The 22,245-nt window shown below is 38.2% G+C and overlaps 1 protein-coding gene across 1 annotated transcript in view; it reads right to left on the bottom strand.

The window, feature by feature from the left end:
• The window catches only part of PARD3B (par-3 family cell polarity regulator beta), a 427,904-nt gene that overhangs the window by 256,161 nt on the left and 149,498 nt on the right, over positions 1-22,245 (bottom strand). Inside the window, exon 4 of the mRNA XM_059820147.1 lies at positions 21,439-21,548. Coding sequence (XP_059676130.1) covers positions 21,439-21,548 — 110 coding nt within the window. The remainder of the gene's footprint in view (positions 1-21,438; positions 21,549-22,245) is intronic.

Raw genomic sequence — 22,245 nt, 5'->3', positions numbered from 1 at the left:
ATAATTTCTTCATGGAAGTATTACTTAGTGAACATCTAAATCTTATCTAGACAGTCTTATGTATGATGCCACATCACCATTTCCCCCAAAAATTGAATTCGGATTTTATTCACACTACAAAACTACTAATTCTGAACACTTAAAAAAATAAAAACAAAAACCAAAAACCCACTAATGCCCAACACAGAAAAGAAAAAAAAATACCTTTACAAACATAATTGCTCTACCAAATCAAAACTTTCTGCTTTTGCTACACCAATATGCCCTTAATATTATCTGAAAGGCTTCTAAAGAATGTGTATTATCTAAAGGCTGAACATACAAATGATACTTCAACCTTGCATGTTTATTCCTTGCAATAAATCCATTACTGAATTTAGCTGTCTTTTTCATACAAATGAAAATTACTTATATATTCACCATCCCCAATGACAGTGGGAGTGAACAGCAATGGTTTCCAAAATTTAAAAGCCACACCCATTTTCAAGGTTAAAAAAGGGACTTCACTAAAGATTGTATTTGATCTTTTGCTGCTAATTCTCTTTATGAATGAAGCATATAATGTGATGCCTTGAACAAGCTAGGCTGGTCAACAGGAATCCATAGTTCTGTAGATTCTGTAACAGCAAGGAAAAGCCAATTGTTACTATCCATTGGCCTGCTAAGCACTGCTCACAGCCTGCGAGAGCCAACACTAAGCGTTGTCTTAGATCGGAAATCTCAACTCATTGCTTTGGAAATTAAACAGTAACATCAGTAAGATGCTGTAATGGTATAAGAATGCTCTTTATCTCGCTTTAGAAGTCACTGCCATAGCTATGTTTTAAGTCTAGAAGACAGTCACTTCAGTAACGAATGCCAGGTGAAGGTCTGAAAGAGGTATAGCTGATCACATTGCCCACATCTTCTCAGACATGCCTTTTTGTAACACACCACCAATCAGTGATAGCCCGAGATATTCCCTGTACTAGTGATCAGCAGGTCACACTCACATCCAAAGACCATCTAGAATCACCTGGCCCACCTCTCCTCCCAGCAGACAGAGCTGTGCTGTGGAACACGAGGCCCGGCCGAGGCACTCTGTTCCTTCTGATCTGGGTTTGCCATTTACGGTGTATTACATTATGTTTTCCTCAGTGTACAACATATGTCAGTAATTGCTAGTTATGTTACTACTATTCCTCATATGGGATTATCATAGTGAAACAACAGCGCTGATTAATCAATTAGCATGGATTCATTAGAGAAGAGATGAAAGATAGGGCAATGTAATTGTGTTTACTGAAGAATGGATGACAGCGTGCTTAAAGCCCAGGACTTCTAATAATACACAGCCACCTAGCATGTTATATACATAACATTATGAATATTTAGAATGTTCTCACTGCAGAACCGGAGAGACAACAATCAGAATGTGACTGTGTGTGCAAGTAATGCTGGAGCCTGAAGAATGTGTAGAGAGGAGATAGCACAAGACAGATGGTGCAGTCAGATGACTATTTTAGCTTTGACTAAATCTTTGTAAAACAGCTACATCATTTCCTATAGTCCAGTACGCACAGGCATGTCTGCACAATACAGTGGCCAACAGCATAAACAGTCAAAAAAAAGGTGTCACAGAAACATTATTAACCAAGCCGTGTTAAGCAGAAGAACATGAAAAAACCAGCCTGCTTTTCTAACTAAACACCAACAGAGCCCACTCTCTATGAAATAAACAGAAGCATATAGAGCAACTTAGAAGCTTCTCCTCCAGATGTGTGAGATTCATATCCTTCACTGCTTGCCCTTATCAAAGGTTGAACACTGAACTGACATCAGTAATTAAAAAAACATGCATACCAAACACCCAGACACGTCTTATATTTCAATATATGATCGCCTTTAGGCACTAATGCAATAGCCAAAGACCCCTTTTTCGGTCTAATGGTGGTATACAGACTAGCCAGCAATACATACAGATATCAAGAGACGAGACGAGAATTAATTTCTTGAAAATATGGTGCGGTCAATAGGTATTGAAATACAGCTCCTGCTGCACTCTGAAAGGATAAAGACTAAACAAGAACGTAAGAGGTTACAAAGGAAACACTGCTAAAAAGCTAAGGTAGAAAACATGCCCACCATACTCCATGAAATCAGAAATCTTCACGTGAAATCGAAGATCAGGGTCCTATGAGAGACCCAATCTATAGCATGACAAGGACTGGAATGCTCTCAGAGACCCACTCATCCAGTGTTTTCCCAAGATGCTTCCACAATGTGCCAGGGAACCACAGTTTGTGATTAGTGTAGAGCTTCCTCAGTTTGGAATTGCAGCCCTTGAACACAAGGTACTAAAATTACACTGCCTGTTTAGATTAAAGGCACTTTCATTCCTGCTGGGAGTTAAGTCTTCCCCCTTAACTTTGTGGGCTGCAAATTTATTTACTTTTCAGAAGATTCAGGCATTGAGTTAATGAAAGACTGACCAGCTTACTTCAGTCTGAGCAGCTTATCGGTAACAGTCTGAGCATCATCCTGTAGACATCTAACATTTAACCATTTTCTCCATACTTTAAGAGATGTTAAATTATCAAAATAATTTTTTTGTCTTTTATATATATATACACACATATGTATAAGAGTGTGTGTGTACATATGTGTATATATAAAGAACTTGCAGGTGAAGTTCTTCCAAAATAATATCTGGTCACAAACATACTAAGGAAGTCTCACAACGTATCTCAATACGGGAAGTAATTACTTCTCTTAGAAATCCTACTCTCTCCTTGTCTCTGGGCATTCTCCAAACCAAATTGCCAACCTTCATTCTCAACAAAACCTCCCCAACACTGTGGCCAGGAAGCTATCATGATGGCCTAAGAAAAAAACAACAGAAATTGGTCTTGCGAGGCCTCTATTTGACAGGTAAACCCCAGACTAGAGATGCTCCTAAATTTCTCTGTTGGCATACTTTAAACCTAACTTTTAAGAAAGAACTTGTCAAAGGAAAAACAGGCCATCAGTCTTAAAAATGTTTGTAAGGGACCATAAGAACATCTTCACCTAGACAGCATCAGACAAGTGAATAAGGGTTAAAATGTTGTCCGAATCTCTTCAAGGAATTGAGAGTTGCCTGCATCCAAATAGAAGAAAACACACTGCCCTACATAAAGTCCTTGATCTTGATCCCAATTCTCTATGGAAATTAAGGCAACTGTGTAGCATTTTAATTCTGTGCAACTGTATACAAAACCTTATTTTAGGATCTGAAATTACAGGCACAGTGTTACCCTGAATTTATGAGTGGATATTATTAATATATCCGAGTTGACTCCTGTGAGCCAAGACATCACTATCACTGGCTTATCTTAAACCTAGCAGGTAATTTAAACTAGAGACATATCACCTGAGAGTATATTGTTATTTCCAACAAATCCTTATGAATCATAATGGTATTTTCAACCTCTCCTAGGATTTTTAGAAGTCATCAGAAAATAACCTTCATAAAATGATCTGGTTTCATGTTAATTATTAACTACATCTTGAAATAACAGCACTGGTTAGTAAATAATTTGACAGCACTAAAAATTGCAGTGGAAGAAAACAGGATTTTTCACATGGTTGAAGGAAAGCAGGGTGAACAAAATATCTTAAGCAAAGACATATCAGCATATTAAGTAGGAATAAAATAGTACAGCAATAATAAAGCTATATATAAGAATTAAGCTCAGGATATTATAACGAGCACAGTTTAACATACTGATCAGATTATGAGGGGGACAATCTCAGTCAGAATTCTCACAACCATGATTATTTTTTTTTAATCATTTAAAGAAAATGAGCAAAGGAAATCACATGGGTAAATTAATTTTCACACTGTAAAGTTACATTTATCAACAGAAACTGCTTTTTTAATGTTACGGTGGATTTAATGTTAAGGTGGCTTTAATTACACTATAGTTGTTGACTACTAGCAGCATCTTTAATTGCAAGAACAAAGGTCAGAGAACACATTGCTGTTGATTAGGTGAGCACAACAGGCAACATGAACAAACGAGTAATTCTCCAAAAGACAGAAAACAGCGTGAGTTATCAGTTCTTCTATTTCTTGCATGTGTTCCTGGACAAACATGCCTGGCTCAATTCTATGCCTGTTTCTTTGCTTTTGAGAAAAATAGGAGAAAAGTGTGCTGTGAGAAGAGTTGGTAAAGTCTTCCAGCAGAAATTCCCAGCAGAATTTCTGTTTATTCTTGTTTTAAAATAAACATTCTCATTTACATCAGTGATGTCGTAGAAACAAAGTATTGCAGAGGCACGTTTAGTATATAAGTGTTTGCCACAAAGTGGAAGAAAATAGCTAATCTATCTCCTCACATGCTTTTACATAGCTCCATGGTTTCCTAACCCCTCCACAGAAGATACTCAAGCTGGTTTCAGATATGCAGAGAAACTACACGCTGGGGCAAAGTAACGCCCTTGTTTCCAGTTCCTCAGAACTCAAAAAACAAAAGCATGGCACCAAATACCAAAGTAAATCAAGTCCCAAACTACTTTTAGTACGTGTCAACTCAATACCTAACTACTATTTTCTTTCACAGTTAGGTCTCAACCAAAGCAAATCACATCAGAGCACTCCAGCAAGTTACAAAGTACTCTACACAATAATTAACCCAGGGAGACACAAGGGTGTTACTCACATTTGCAGATATGCAGCTTCCATTTCAGTATTCTATTCAATTCTGAAGATTTTTTTGAAACATTCTGAGTAGATATAAAAGGCAGTATTTTCTTTCTTCTTTTTAGGCTAAGAAACTCAAAATCTACACACTCTTTTAACACTAAGAAAATGTTTGATCATGTTTAGCAAGACTGAAAAACTGAAAGCTTTGCTTTACAAACCTCTAGTTTCAGCTGCACCACTATCTCCAAGACTGCCATTTTATTATGATTCACTGAATGAAAGCTTCCAGTTAGCATTGTACTCCATAACTGCCGTGGACTGAGCTGTTTGCTCTTTGTTACCTATTTGAGTCAGTTTGTCTCAGACACTGGTACAAAACAGAAGAACGTGAAGCAAACGGTAGTGAAAAGCTGTTTTATGAGCTGACCCAGAGGCAACCCAGTGAAGGTGCTCTTGGAAATAACGTGGCTAACAGATCTGTTTTACATGTAAAGCAGAAGTAGCCTATTAAAAAAAAAAAGAAAATCTTTGTGCAAGTTACAGGACCACGCAAACCTGTCCCCTGACTTCTAGAATACATCTGTCCTGCAGTTCATCCCTCCCAAACTGCAAACCACCTTCTCCAGATTTCCTCGTTTTTACAATTTTGTCTTTTTTTTATGGCTACCTGGGAGGGCTGAGGTCAGTTAAGACTGTGCTTGTGATAGAAAGTGAGATGCATGAAGGAGTGACAAAGGCTCAGTACATCCGAGCACTTTATGATGCTTCTGAGTTAAGGCATGTAAAGTGAGATTAATTTAAATGATAGTTATTTCCTTAACTTACAATTTCCCTGATTTTTTAAGAAATGTGTTGAAAGAAAATTTGAGTGACCTTAACAGTAAGTTAACAAAGTTTTTATGTATGTGAATTATTTAAGCTTTAAAACTTCAGTACAATATGCTTAGATACAAAGCACAGTGCAGTTTTGTTTACTAGTTAAATATTGCAAATATTGTTATGTATGAATAAACCCAACATTAATTATCCAGGTCTGATTATAATTAGAAATAGACCACAACCAGAAATTCTGGAAGACCAGCAGCATATTGGGGGTAAGGGGGTGGGTTGTTTTTTGTAGGTTTTTTTTAATCTGACTTTTTAAGAAAACAATATTACCTATGCCAAGTTCGCTAAAATTTATGATTTAGAAAAGCAAATTTATAAAATATTTTGTACAGTGAAGTTTTTTATGCTATCACACAGAAAAGCAAAGCTTCTTCTGAAGACTTTATAATTGCATTATAAAAATCCAAAGCACTGCAAGCTGCTAGACTTTGCTTGCATCTTATATTGAGCACTACTAATCTGCATCTTTAATGGCTCAAAATCACTGTAATGTGTTCTAAGTACTCAAAACTAAAGACATTATCTTTTCTTCTAGAAATAAAAGGTAGAAAGAAATAGCTTCAATGAGTTACTTTGTGAAGCCTAAAGAAAGGCCTCTCATTCAGAGATGAACTTTACCGAATTCAAAAGCAACCGAAGGAAGCATTCACTGCTTTCTTCTGAGAATGAGCTTAATAGTCTAGGACCCCTGAAACATGGTACATCCTGCAGGCACGAGCAATACATCCTAGACAAACGTAGCTCCCTGTAGAAAAGAGGATCATTGAGGGATTGCATTTTTTCAAGTATCTGTTCATAATCTCATGCAGGGCTTTAAATTTCAACAAAAAAGCATGGTGAATTGAGCTTAATATTTTAATAGGAAGTACTGGATACATGAAACAAAACAGTGGAATAACAGGATAACACTGATCTGAGTCACTAAACCGATGCACTGCTACATTTTAAGCTACTTGGAGCTTCCCCAATACACACTCACTCCTGTGTAACTGTAATGGGGCCATCAAGGCTGGAGATCACACGTACAGAGGCCTGGGGAGCTGAACTCCAACTCAAAAACCTGTCTGAACAGTTCGTTTCCCTCAAGCGTGAACTGCCTACAAGCACAGTGTTGTGAGCACGAAAGAAGCCCAGGTTCTAAGAGGAACAAAGATGAAGCTTTCTATCTGCCGTATCCTCTCCCAGCAAATAACCCTTTCCTGTTTAAATGGTTATAAATTTCAATAGCAACAAGTTTAGCTAGCAAACCTTCACTGGAACTTAAACAGGAACCCAACCAGAACAACTTCAGGCATAATTACACTTGATCTGGACTGAAAATTTGTTTGTTTCCTTTGTGCAAGAATCCCTATAGCTGTATCCAATTCTGACAGCTACAAGCACCACCAAGTCTGGAAAACACAAACGCAAGGATTCAGGGAAGTGAATTGAAACTGAAAGAGAGTTTGAACTGTTCTTCCCCCCTCCCCGTCCCCCAAGCCTGAACTGCCTTACATCTTTGTAATAATCAAACAGGAACTGTCTACCATATGAAAGCAAATATTATTTCTGTTGTTATGGCTATTCGGACATCTGATAGCCTCAGGCAACCCAAAGGGGCCCCAACAATAACAGCACAACTTAAAAGTCAAAGGGCAGATACCTTTGAAGTGAGAGATGACACAGAAACATTAGTAGACCTTGAATTTTGGTCTGATGGAAAGAACTTGAACACTTCAGAGCGTATTTCATTCATCCTCACAACCCTCTTGAAGGCAGAACAGGCACATTTGATCACTGATGGTGCTAAATGCCAGAAAACCTAACAGTAAATGCTATTGCCACAAACCCCTACTCTAGGGAAAAGGCAAAGGTTATCAGCAGTTCAGTTCAGAGGGGTTCAGGGCTCTGGAAAACAGCACTGGGGAATGATTCTTGCCAGGTTCTCAATTAGCTTGCAGAAAGGGCAGAAGTTGTTAAAATTTTGTGAACTAATTAACTTTTATTTATTAAAAATAGTTCTCTGGTAAACATGAGTGACAGAGAACCTCTGTCCAAGAAAACATTAGCTCTCTCTTAATAAGAGGATCCTTTGATTCTTTAGCATCCAGACTGAATGGGCATAGAAGTTTTAAAATATCAGTACATCAAGACTACTGCTCATGAGCCTGTTCAAACTAGTGGAAAGGACAACACTAGATTTCTAGATCTGCATTTGGCTTGATTTTTAGAGAGCTACAACACGACACAGGTAAGGTACTGGCTTGAAAACAAATGCTGCATTCTAGGAGCAAGTAGTTTCAAGTTGGATTAACAATGGGACTGGAAGCCCACAGCTGGGTCTCCTGGGTCTTTACTTACATTCTGCAGTGGTAGTGAGACTTCTTGCCATAGAAAAATAAAATGAGAATTACCTTCCTGCTGGGAAATGAGAACACAGGCCACTACTGCATAGGTACGACTGCAATCTCAGGAAAGGACCTCATCCTGCCACTTTGGAGAAATCATGCTTTTTTTTTTGTGCAATTGCTGCTTCTCACCAGTAAGGAAAGGTGCATAAATGCGTATAAAAGGCTTCTATAGCGGTGTAAAAGCTGTTACACATTACATGTTTTCAAAGCTGGTCTAGGGACAGTTGTCATTTCCCTGTAAATCAAAAAATAATAGTAACTGTGCACCCAAGAATTTTAACAGTGAGAGCATATTTGCCACTGGTATTTTGTATTTTATTGCTGCAGACAACAGCTTCAAGTTACGGTCAACAGACCTCTAAATTCCTTGACTACTTTTAGAACTTCATAAAAAATAACTGTGAAGATCTAGCTTACTGTCTTCATTGGAAAATTTTTGGGAGTCTACAAACCAAAAAAAGTGAAGTTATGAACCATACTTCAGATTATAAATGGGTTGGCATTTCTGACACTGGCAGAGAGAGAGACAATGACTTCATTTTTTGTTACTGAAAGGACAGAAAATTCCTGGGTTTTTTGTTTTTCACAGAGACAAAACTGAAATGTACCAAGGATTGCTGCTGGTTTTTCCTCCTGGATTCACTTCAGATTTATTTATAGCAGGGCTTTCTACCTTTATCTGCAAATGTCACAATTGAGCTAGTGACTTCGTATAGTTTCTTGGTTTAATAACTATGGTAGATATAACATATGTTCTGCCTCTGCCCCTCTCTGAAAATAAACAAAACTAATCAGGTCTAAAAACTAGTTTATATCTCACTGTTCATAGCAAATAGAAAGAGTTGGGCACAGATAACCTAATTTTCACCTGTTTCTGCTTACCGCATATACACTAACTCAATTTAGATTGATCAGCTAATGTTTGCAGACTTACTACAGTGGCACAAGGGTACTACATCCATTCAACTTATTTTTAAAAAAGACAAACCAAGATGAAATGTTGTTCATGCTCCTTTTTAATTTTATTTTAGCTCTTTGTTTATCTCTTCACTTCAAAGCACTTCCAATATGAGGCACAGTTTCAGTGTGACAACTTTGTAAAATTAAAATAGAAAAAATGTGCCAGCATCAATCTGCTTTACATTGGAAAGCACAACAGCCTTGAGACAGAGATGACGACTTTTGAGAGCAAGCTATAATAAACCCAGAAGTGCTATCTGCAGTAGGAAAAATGTATTAGACTGGAGGCTGAACACTCCTGACAGAATTTGTCTTCCGCAATAGGAGCCTTCTGTTCCCCACTTGCAGTGTACAGTCGAGTCTGACTCCAAAAGCAAGGGAAAATTATCAGTATGAAGCCCCACAATTCTGTGGCTAGCATTTCTTGTTTGACTTGAAGCTGCATGAAGTCCAAATTCAAAAAAATACAGCACAGAATAAAGCTGAGCCTGCAAGAGACTTCCCTGGCCCGGGGCCTGCCGCGGACTGGGCAGGAAGGAAGGAAGGAAGGACGGACGCCCGCAGGGTGACCCCCACCCGCCCAGGGGCACAGGAGCCACCTGCCCGCCAGGAACCAGGAGAGCCACCCAGGGCACAGTCCTGAGAGCGGGGGCAGAAGGTGGCCAGCAACCGCAAAGACACCAGGCTGTCACAGAAGGGCCCCACATGGCAGGGCCAGCCTGCCTTCGGTACCCCTCAGTGCCCTGCAGGAACAGGGCAGGGCCCAGGAGGCCTCCCTGCGGCAGGGAAGTGGGCCGGTGCTCGGGAGGGCTCTAAGCCTACGAACTGGCTCCCCATTCCCCAACTCAGAAAGCCCAAATCTCATGGCAAGACAAGCATGCTGCTAAACATGGTCCTATTTCAGAGGGAGGTTAGAGAAGGTTAAGGGTCTGATCCCAACAGTATCGGTAAAAATCTCTTCTCAAATTTCAGTGTTGCTGGAAAATAAATTTTACTCTCTAGTGAGCTGCATTCTCAGACTCCTTTGCACAGACGTGCTTTCACTATCTGTGAACTGCCATATATTTATCTAGTCCCTGTTCTTTTCACAACAATGAGGCACAATCTCAATTCTCTTAAAATGCATAGTTAGCAAACGGCACCATATGAACATATATAGCATATACACCAATAAGTGGGTAGCACTACTTTGTATTGCTTTCCTAAGACATACTTTCCTACTAAAAAGAGCTTCTGGTAGGCTCAAAGCAGAGATATTTTTGTCTTCCGTTTGAAAAAAAAAATATTTTTTTCCTTTAAGAGCTCGTGAATGCTATGAACTTGCTTTCTAACTTTCATTTGTACCATTTTACTTAATACACATTTATCAAAAGCCTAGATTGATAACTTCAACTACTTAAAAAGCAAAAGAAACAGGTTATAAATTGCACATATCAAACAGTTTTTTCCTCATTTGATTTTTGCAGTGCAAACTAAACAGAGTTGCCAACCAGCCCTAAATGTGCATGTTTCGTTGTTACCGAACAAAATACTAGCAGCAGTGGACAGAAAGCTAGACCTGAAGTAATCTTACTATTTCAACACAAAGTATTTCTGTAGTAGTCATCATCATAATCATATGAATATATAATATGTAATAAATTCTAAACATTGAATTATTTTAACAAAAATTAAATCACTGTAAACCTAGAATCTGCATGTTAGACCTGCATTTAAAAGGTAACTGGCATCAGATACTACATAAAAGTTATTTTAACAGAACTAACATCAATAATTTGATGTTTTATACACTTGTATAATATTATAAATACATATAATTGGCAGCAGATTAATTTCCCCAAAGTGTTATAATCCTTTGGCATAGTGCCATACCTTAAAAAAAATTAATTTTATTTACATGAGCATGCATCTGGTTCTAATGAACTAACTTTACCTGGTAATATCAGTGTTTGTATGATTGATGACATTAACACAATAATGTCATCAACACACCTCTCAAAACAGCCATTTGAAAATGACAACTACATACAAACTAGACACTGAAAGTTAAAAAGGCAGAAAATCACAGCCAGTATGAAGCAATCATTTGGTTGAGTGTTTTGTAAACCCAAGGACAGCTTTGTTATTATTGACATGGTAATCCCTAATCTAAAAGTATTTCTGCTGTTGACAGTTTCTTGCTATGCACTGAGGTGCTTTAAAGACAAACACCAGAGATTCTCCTTTGTGTATTAACTAGACTATCAATTTGACCATAACACAGTATCCACCTCAAAGCATCCTGGCTAGCAATGTTTGGATCTACCTATCAACAGTGATCCAGACTATTTCCCTTATTCTCTTCTGCATGACAGGATGGATGGAGCGTTTTCCCATGCTTAACAACAGGGAATCAAGGATGCACAGAACAGCCTGAAGACTGAAGTGGAACTGACTTGTTTTACCCCAAGAGTTAATTCTGCTATTTAGAAGTTTACAGCGTAATTTCTAAATAATAAAAATATTGTGTAAAAACTTTTCTAGACCATTCTGACTCTCTCTACTCCTCTGAGCCTTACTGGTAGGAACTCAAGCATATAAGCTTATAAGCTTAATATAGTCTTCTGCATTTTTTCCACAAGGAGCAAAACTTTCTGATTCTAGCTGTTCTTACCACTATACAGCAGACCACTTCAGTCATCAATATTTTCAGGATATCTTTTGTAGAATATTCTTCCCTCAGATATACAACATTACTGAATTCACTCTCTCAAAAGGAAATCTGAGAGCATCCAGGGCAGCACATACTATGCATGAAGGAAATGCGGATACATTTATCCGTGTAGCACACTGGTCTCATAGCTGGTCTTTGTGGCACAGAATTTTCACCAATACCATTAATTAAGAAAAGACACATCTTTACAGAAGCACACAGAACATCCGATGCCTAGGCAGTTATGGTGGACGCCTCACATATCTGAGGAAAATGATCCTATGTTCTTTTAAACCAAAAATACGGTTAACACACTAATTCTTTGGCTAAAGAGAATATTACTACAGGAACTTCTGAAAAACAAACAGATTTGTCACTATGAACTGCAGCATTTCACAGACTTGATTTATTTATCTGTAAGATGAAACATCCATACTTTGGCTATGTCTTTTGAAATCAAATTGAAGGGGATATCTTTCTTCCTGCTGATAAACAGAATTTTCTCTTCTTTGTGACTTAAAATCCATTTAATCTGTGGTTTTTTTGTTCCCTGGCCTCTCCTCCTTTTAACATGCTTGCAACTTCTCACAGAAGTGTTTTATAAAATTCCCCTTGGAATAAGCCTCTTTTGCACTAGAAGCAGAATTCATTTGGGCTCTTACAGAAAGTGTCAAAAGATGAGGCAGTGAAGAGTAACTGGCCCTTGCTCGGTAGTACTGCTTGCAGAACTTATTTACACCAAAACAATATATTTCTGTCGATTCCCATTCTGCTGCTTGAAGGACAGAAAGATTTATGCAGATCATTAAAGAAAGGGAGGTGTTGGGGTGGAAGCGAACTTCAGATTTGAGAGGCCTTCACCATATTTCTTCAACTGACATGAGACAGCTGAAAAGAAGGGGTTTCCTTTTGTTGCTGTAAAGCTGACAGATACACCATGAAATTGATTGTACTTGGTAATTCCAAAAAAGCAGAAGAAAAGGAAAAGGAGGAAGCCAATTTTTCTCCACAGGTATTAAATGTATGATCATCTCAAATGCACCACTATTAGGTCAATGGAGCAAGTATGCTACAAGAAAAACAGCAGCACTTTTATTTAAGGTCCAAGTTCATGTCACTCTAAGCCAGCTGCTAAATAGACAACAGCGTGAATGCCAACATGGAGAGCAATTCTGCTAACTCTAAGATACCATGATATGCTCTCAGCCCAGTCATGTTACGTGGTGCAGTTCAAATACAGTAAATATGGTACTATGAGCACTCCTTGGGACTGACGCAAAGCAGCAAGCTGTTTTACATGAATTTTAGAGAGGAGCTTGAGAATCCACATGTTCTAATTGAAACCTAGATTAAACCAAGGCTTAAAACAAGAAGAATTTAAGGCAAAACTTATTGTTACTAGTACTTAAAAAATAGAAAAGTAATTTTAAAAAAGCACAAGCCACTACTCAACTTGATTGTCAGGAAATAAAATATCAAAAACCTTATGGGAGCAACTGTTCCTGAAAGATCTCTCTTGGTGGCCAAAGTTTGGGGTTTTTTTCTTTTTTATGATACTGCTTGGGATGTATAAAACCTTGAACTGGCAAATATGCTTCTTTAGGATCTGAAATACGTCATAAGGAACAACTGTGCCAGATCAGACCACAGGTATGTCCATCTTTGGGTGCTCAGAACCAGAATACCAGGGTGCCTCACAAACAGGTAATTATTGTCCATCATAGTCCAGAGGAACGGCTACAACAATTTGCTTTTGCATCAACTCAGTCATTCTAGAGTCTAATCACTTCCTTGTTAACTGAAGATTTACTAAATTGTTTATTTATTAGGTTTTATTTATTTAAAGTTATCTCAGAGAAGCTCTACTGCCTGAGTTATGACAGAAGGTCATATTAAGACTAACAGGTCAGAAGAAACCGTTGCCATTACTGACAAAAATCAAAGCTGAGAAGTTCGTTCAAAATCTTGAACCTCACTGAATCACCCTTACCATTTTAGTCTATATTCACAGTGGTCTCAGTTTATTATTGCCAACTCCAACATGTCAAACACCTGCAACATCAAAAGCACACAGAAGCATTAAAATCATTCCTTCATTCCAGTTGTCATTATAAGAAATTGCTTCATAGGTATGGAGTAAATCAGGACATGCTGCCACAAAAAACGTGGATGTGCAAGTTTCAAAGAGCACTATGTTATTATTACAACTCGAACACCTGTAAATCCAGGTTAGCTGAGACACCAACTGCACAGGAGAAGAACAAATCCCCAGATAAGGTCTCTCCAATGGGTAATTCAGTGTCCAAGAGGCCTCTCCGAGAGAAAAGAAAAAAAAGGAAGGAGGCAGGAAGACAAGAAAAGAAAAAAGAAAAAAAAAAGAAAAAAATTGCACCTCCTTTGCGTGTGAATAACTGTTAATCCGGTGAGAGAAACAAAGCCTCAGATCTCACTTTCAGAGACACAGAAATATTAACCAGAACAAGAAGAGAGTCTCATACATCAGTGCACTGCAAGATGATGCATTAAAAAAATCGAGGTTTTTTTCCTAATGTCACAGCAACATTTGGGTCTAAGTAAGTACTAGAGATTTCTGCGATTATTCCCAGTTGTCCATTGGATTGTTATGTTTATGGAAAATGTTATTTATTTAGTAGTAGGCATTTCAGTAGGACACTGACTGAAAACCTATTTTATTTTAGCTAAATGTTTCTAGAGCTTGACAGTAAATGATATGCATGAGCCATGTTGACTGTCATCTTCCACTTTTAATTTGACTGTCAGACGTACAAGTAACTTGCTAATGTTTCATTCCAATTTCAGCGCCACAAGCCTGTTGCGTAAGCTGCCTGCTAAAAGCTGTTCCAGACTGAATGACAGTTATTTTGTAGGACCCCAAAGATGTAGCTACAGAGATGAATATGTGTCAACAGCATTGAAAGTATGACCTTCCCCCCCCCCCTTTTTTTTGTCAGCAGTTCTTATTTCCACCCTATAATTTTCCACATTCTGTGTAAGATAGGCCATGTGGGAAAAAGAAAGAGTTTAAGTCTCTCAGCCATCTTCCATCACCTGCAATCACATCTACCTGACTACACAAGGCAGAGGACAAAGGAGGAAGGTTTATAAACAATCAGGTATCTTCAAAATGACAGCCGAGGCCCAAAATTTATTTTAAAGAGGAAACAAAACCCACCCCCCTACTAACATAAGTTCCAGAACGATGGAGAACTTTGATAGTTTTCATAATAGATACTTTCTCTCATGAATAGTCAGTAAAATGCCTGCACTCCTTTCACTGGAAACAGGCTTTAGAAAGCAACACATTAACAATTAATAACTTCTTTTACCGACTGTATCATTTTTACTGATCATTTATATACTATATTAATGTCACAGAACATTCATTATTAGCTCTTATTAAAATAAATCACAAAAAGTCTACTTATCCAATAAAAATATGTAAATTACACCCACTGCTCATCTTAAACAATACAGGTAAAACAATACACTTTTTCTGAAGCGTAGGCTGCACAAGGAACACGAAGAGGACTTTTCTACACACGCGTACTTCTTTGCACCCTCAAAAGAGGAAATTACCACAGGACACTCCGTCCTTTTTCAGATAATCAATTCAACATTCTGAAGTATTCCAAGTATTTTATTTACATTTCTGAGTTTTTCCTCCACAATATAAAGTGATTTCTTATTGATGCAGAATGCCACAACACACAGTACAAGGAAGGGGGGAAAAAAAGCAGTGCAGGGTTGAAAAGCAACAGAAAGAATTGAAAAGGAATGGCTTTTGTTAATTTGACAGCCCTCAGCTAGCTGCATAGTTGGATTTATAAAAGGTTCTTTAAAAGCAGCCGTTTTTCATGGTCTAAGAGTGCCACACAGCTCTGGTTCCTGCAGTGCCTCACACCAACAGCTTCAAAACTACCTCGCTGCAGATGTCCCTGTGATCATCTAATCAGACATCAAAAGCAGTACACTGACAAGCTCCTGCGCTGATTAGGAGTGTTCTATATATGTTCCACAGCGTAAACAGACACACAGTAGTTGCTTTAAAAAAATAGATTCACCCGCATCAGAATTCCCTTTTAAAAAACTCAAACTGTTTGGAACTTCCCAGCTGAATGACAGAAAATTCTTTTAAATCTCCCCAGATCTCCTGTTCAGTTCCACACAGCAGTATTTCAAGCACAGGAGTTAAATTATTAACAGCAAAATTTTTACCAAAAAAAAGGGAAATGCCTTCCAGAATTTAAAAACCTTGCTATTCTGAATGACAGTCTGAGACCACACCACCGCAGGGAAGCAGTCTTGCCTCTACCCTGCAACATACATCGTAATAACCAAGATGTGTTTCCATCCCTACTTTATTCATTGTCTAATTATTATATGTCAACAAGCACTGGATTTAAAGCATTACAAGGGTACCATCCTTCCAGCACTGCTCGTTCCTGAAGAATTACTGCATTTCTCCCAATATCTGGTTTCCTTCTCATAGCTCACCTCCGAGAATACTTAAAGGGGGCTTATAAGAAAGATGGGGATGGACTATTTAGCAGGGCCTGGTGCGATAGGACAAGGGGTAATGGTTTTAAACTAAGAGGGTAGATTCAGACTAGATATAAGAAAGAATTTTTTTATGATGAGGGTGGTGAAACACCAGAACAGGTTGCCCAGAAAGGTGGCAGATATCCCATCCCTGGAAACATTTGAGGTCAGGTTGGATAGGGCTCTGAGCAATCTGACCTAGTTGAAGATGTCCCTGCTTATTGGAGGCGGGGCAGGGTTGGACTGGATGGCCTCTGAAGGTCCCTTCCAACCCAAACTACTCTGTATCTGGAATTCTATATCACATAACTACAGGAGAATTTCTAACACATGCAAAGGGATCAGAAATTAAAACTACCTGACCTAGTCAGGGTGAATAAACATATTGGACAAAGGTTTTCTTCTAAAATCAGACAGACAACACAACCTTCATGGCAGTGCAGTCACTTAGCTCGAGCCTTAGCAGAAACCCACCAGATCCACCTAAGTTATAGACTCTACAGCATTATTCCATCACTGTGTCAAAAAAGACCTTTTCTGCCCTGCCTTTAAACAGCTTGATTAGATGAAGTAATATTTCTGCCTTTTTCTTATAGTAAAATACCCACACATTTTGAAAGTACTACTGATAATCTTTATCTCAAAGCCAAACTCTTGATTGTAGCATATCTTTATGTTTACATATGTACATAAAATAGTACGTAAAAGGAACAAATCATGGAGCTGCATCCTTACACATGCTCACATTATGCTAATCTGCAAACACTTAATCAGGAAGACTAATACATTACAAACACAATTAATGGCCAGAAAAACCAGAGGAGGTTTTGACCCTTTTTAACAAGGGCTTGAAACATAAAAATGTTCTGATTATATATGAACCTTATCCAAAATTGCAAATTATATGTCCACAATGCATAAAATACAGTCAATTTCAAGTCACATCTAGGTAAAAATTGAAACTATATTGAGCCACTGGAGCAGCTCTTCAATTGATCCAGCATCTCATTGTATCTTTAAATATGGATAAATGCAATTTAAGCAGCCATTCCCATTGATTAACTGCAATTTAACCTAAGTATTTATCGAGGAAACATGCAACTATAAAAGAAAACAAAGTCACACAGACCACAGCATCCCCATAATAATCAGCAAGTTAACAAGAGAGTGAAACCTTAAGTCCAACCAGAATTAATGCAAATCTCCCATCAACTGAAATAGAACCACAATCCTCCATCTATAACTCACGACAGAACAAGTCTTAAGATAGCAGGGAAGTCTGTCCCTGGGAAAAAGAGAGATAAGCAGAAGCAATAGCTCCAGAAAGGGAAGTTCGGCAATTTTAATTATACCTTAGCAATTACTACCTGGATGAACCGGACTGAGCAACAGCAGCAAGATGTATTGTGCTCCCTAAGAAGTTCAAAAAAACCAAACCAACAGAACCCCAGAATTCAGAGTTTCTGCCTTGCTGTGTCTCATCTTTATCAGAGTGGAGCTTGGGTAGAGGGATCCAGCTAGGAACTTCTGAGTTGGCACAGAGAACCTGAAACTGCAGCTCCTCTCAGGAAGCCGGAGACAAGTGTTGAGTGGCCAAAGAATGCTTCCTCCCTCTGAAAGGCTTCAACTGTCTCAACCACACAGCACGTCCTCGCTCCAGAGGAGATCCCCGGTGGAAGACTTCATGCCCATTGCTAACCCCACTGAAGCCAGGCCATTCACAGCCAAAAAGCAGCTGGACTAGCACTTGGCTATTGCCATAGCAAAGCTATGGCCACTGAATTTTTCGGAGAACTGCATTAAACTAATTACGCTTCCCTGAGGTCCTCTCTAGAGACCTAGGGAGGGAAGTTTCCATTTTTGAAAGCCTAGCCAGGGCTCTGCAATTGTAACTAGATGGAAGAGCTTAACAGTTGCCTTTATAAATTAACAAATTCACTAAGAAATACCTTTTCTTCAATAACAAATTCAGATGTTTGTTATCCGTATTTTTCCCTGATTGTTGTCTCTAAATTTTTCAGTGGCAGCTATCACAAGAAGGAAGGAGAGGTTTGGATGAAAAGAGAAAATCAAATTTTGTACCATCTGTTAAATGACTTCCAGTCTGAGAGAACAGATGCTGGACTTCACTACCAGTTTTTGATTGATCTACAAGTATTTTGTTAATTGGGGCTAAAACTACAGCTAAGACAAAACAAGTATCAGAGAAAATATGAAAGAGCAGCTCAAATTCTTCCTAAACTACCTGGTCACTCAGAAAAGATTTTGTAATTTTGGTAATCATCATATGGCATGAAAAAAATTTAAAAACTTTCCTTTGAATGAATGGGACAATATCTAAAAAAGAGAATATATGCTCTGCTTAGATTCTATAAATACTGTGAACAGCTCAAATGGTTCATCAGGTTCATACAGTTCACCCTAACTGGTTAATAACATTCTTTTCTTATGTTACTGTATGTTTGCTGTTTTATTTTATGCATTACTTATTGTACGTCTGTCTTGCACTCTCTCCTAGAGACAAATCAGTGCTGTCTTCAGAGATTCATATGATAATCACCTCTCAAAAATCTGATCAACTACCGGTGTATCAGTACATACCATATAAGACAGCACACGGTCTAACTATGGGTATTTCTACATAGAACTGAACTGCCAGTTCTACATGTGCCAAACACCAAAATGCCAGAAGCGCCAAAACAATTAAGCTCATTATGGAAGTCAGCTTCAATGACAAAATGATTGCTAAGATAATTGGGGCATAAATACACAGACTTAATTTTTACTAGATGCACTGAAAATTGTTTCATCTACCAACAGCTCTGTTTTTTCTAACTTGCACGTGACTGCAAGCAAGCAGTTTAATGTGAAAAAATACATGTCTGTGGCAAAGGAAGTGCAGTACTAATTTTAAATTTTCAGCAGCAATCTACAGAACAAATGAATTTTCTCTAAATACCGCTTTAACACTTGCATGAAAGAGCATAGCTACATTCAAAATACAGCGTTCCATTGTTTGTGCCATGTTTTTTCATTTGTCAGGTATCAATTCCTCCCCATGTTTTAAAACAATCTGTACCTAATTTAACCTATGTTATTTAAGCTTTCTATGCTTCCCAAAACATTATGCCAAAGCATATTTCAGTATGATTGACAATGAGAGTTTTATAAATGGTACTGTTGCAAAAATAAGAGCTGATGTAATGTATTTTACTGTAACAGATTTTCACTTTAACAATAAAAACTTTCAACCTTCTGGTCCTTCCCCCCGGCCCTTACATGACATTTGAAAAAATCTGAGAGCTTTCTCCACCATTTTTATCTATCCAGCTTTGACTATTACCCCTATAGGTGACAGAGGGATGCTCTGTATTTTAGGCCTAGAGAATTCCTTTAGGCCTAGAGGATTCTTGTGTATTGATGCAAGTCAGTGAAGCACGGTGAGGTTTTAGCCTCCAAATATAACTGCAGTCCTCATATAATGACATAAAATACACTTGTCACCACCAATACTCTATTTAAGAAAAATCCCAACAAAAACCTATACTCCTCTCCTTCATGGTCAAAAATAAAGCATTCGAAACATATCCTGGAAAGCAACAGATTTCACCAATTTCTCCACTTTTTTTTTTTTCCAATTTTCATGTTTATAAAATACCAGAGGTCAGCATTACATACTGACATACTCACTTTACACATTTCTCAACTTTGCAAAGAGAGCAAGATCTGCACTTTTAACCAAGAATTCTTCTTTGTACTTTAATTTATCAGACTAAGGCAGTATTTCATTAACATGTAAGTGCTTGCAGCAAACAGCAAGAAAAACCTCTCAACTCAAACAGGTCTGACAAACAACGCAGGACTTTGACGAAGTTCAGCCCCCTGTAACACCATAACGTACTTGGAGAGTCAGTAGCACTTGTAAAATTGCACCACTTAGGAAACACCACAAGCTTGCCCATGCAAAGAGAAACAATGAACAGTCATCTAAAATCCTGTGTTGGCCTTCAGAATTACAGAGTTAAGACTGAGAGCCATAAAACATCATTTATATGCAAGGCATGTGACTTTCTATTTACTTACCTCATTCACATGAGCTTATCTGGAAGTATGGTTTGAAATATAACATCTTCAGCTGAAAAGGTTCCCACCTCCAGCATGTGTTGCTGAACCCCAGTTCTCTCCTCCTGCTCTCTAACGTGCCAATTTGTGGAATCTTGCTACAAACTAGTTGTGATCAAGGCTGAAACGTCCCACTCGTGCCAAACAAAGAGGCTGGGGGTTTCTGAGTGGTTTTTGGTTTGAAACAGAACAGGGATAGATTGGTTTACACAAGTGGGCACAGGGAGTGAATTGCAACACTGTATAGGGAAGCTAAACAGGAAAAGGCATAAATTTCACAACCAAATAAAAGCAGGTGCAACTGCACCATCATTTAAGCCAGCATTCATTTGGCATAAAGTACTGCAGCAGCAGACCCACCAGAACTTTCTAGGCAGACATCAAGTCTATTAAAGAGCTCTATTCTGCTTGATACACTTATGTATCCCAGCTGACATTCAGAGATACTAAAGAATTTAATCTTTCTGTAAGTAACGTAGGAACACATTCCCCACACACAAATACAAAGCTTCAAGCCTTAAAATTGCAAAGTAAAAAATGCGGCCCAAGTGTGACCAAGACAGTATCACCTTTAGAAGATTGAAGACAGCCTACAATAACATCTGATTAAGAGTTACTGCAGCCTAATTGTGTCTTTGCACTAATATTTAGTGCATAACAACTATACTGAAAACAAATTTGTCCTCAAAAGGGAAGAGTCAGGTTGTAAAACCAAGAAGTGAAAGAAGAGAAGATGCAGGATAGTAGCAGGGTGCCAAAGGAAGACAGAAATGCCATGAGAAAACAAGGGAAGTGAAAAAGGGTGCAAGACCAATGAAGCATATTAAAGGGGAAGTACATTTTTCCCATTAAGCAGTGGTAAACTGGACAGCATGATACTAATCAAATAAACAATTGCTAAAAGTTCAGTTCATACTCCAGTGCCTTACATCACCATTGAGGTTTATGTAAATCTCCTATTTAAAAAAGAAAACCACTGTTAATTGACTGTATCATGTAAAATAACCATTTTGTCCAGAGGAAATTCTCTCCTTTACAGAAAACGAGTATGATGCACTTTGTTTTAGATCCAAATTCATATATAGCTTATAAAATGCTATATACCAACAGGCAAGAACAGGTTTTGCCCTTAAGAAAAAGGTGAGTTACATGACACCTACTGCCACAACATGCTTGAGACTGTGATCACTGGGATGAGAAGCACTTGGGTGGAAGTCAGCAGGTGGGCCCAAAGCTGGATCACTGCTCCTTCGTACTAGAAGTGGTGTGCCTAAGAGACAAAATAAAGAGCAATGGTTCAAGAGTGCTACAGGAACACTAGGTAAAGCTTTATGTGATTTAATTGAGAGATGTACAGCACTTAAATATAAGTTTATCTGTGGCAATATCCACCTGATGAATTACTAGATTTGATGAGATTGTGCCATATAGTATTTACTAAGCTAAAGAAATGAGAACATTTTAAGCTCTATTACACAGACTTTCATCCACGAGCTGCTAAATTAGGTGAAAACTGGTCACAAAACAGGAGAAAAAGGCACCTTCTTGGAAAAATAAACGAGTAGTTGCATGTATCCGTGACCACATACACCATCAAGTTCTGAGAGGGAAATCATATGCTTTAAGGAATAACTGTGAACACAGGAAAAACTAGACTGCTATTGTTAGTTCCTACAACTGGTAGCGGTTACTTAACTAAACCAGAACATTGTCTAAAGCCTTTCACTCCACACTAAGGACAGCTCTCATTGTGCTGCTCTGCATTAACCCACCAAACTGGGATCTCACAATCGCATTTTCAATTATTCCTTACTTTCTCCTGGTATATGGTCCAACAGCCATACTGAGCAACTGCTTGCCTCTCCCATACCAATTATACAAGCCCACATTTAACCTACATGGAAGGTCATTTTGAATATGATGGCATGACCATATATATATACAGTCATAAATTTTATTTCCATAAG

This window comes from Gavia stellata, chromosome 8, assembly GCF_030936135.1.
Source record: "Gavia stellata isolate bGavSte3 chromosome 8, bGavSte3.hap2, whole genome shotgun sequence".
Taxonomy (NCBI): Eukaryota; Metazoa; Chordata; class Aves; order Gaviiformes; family Gaviidae; genus Gavia; species Gavia stellata.
The sequence above is the reverse complement of the archived record's forward strand: the minus strand, read 5'-3'. Positions and strand labels throughout refer to the sequence as shown.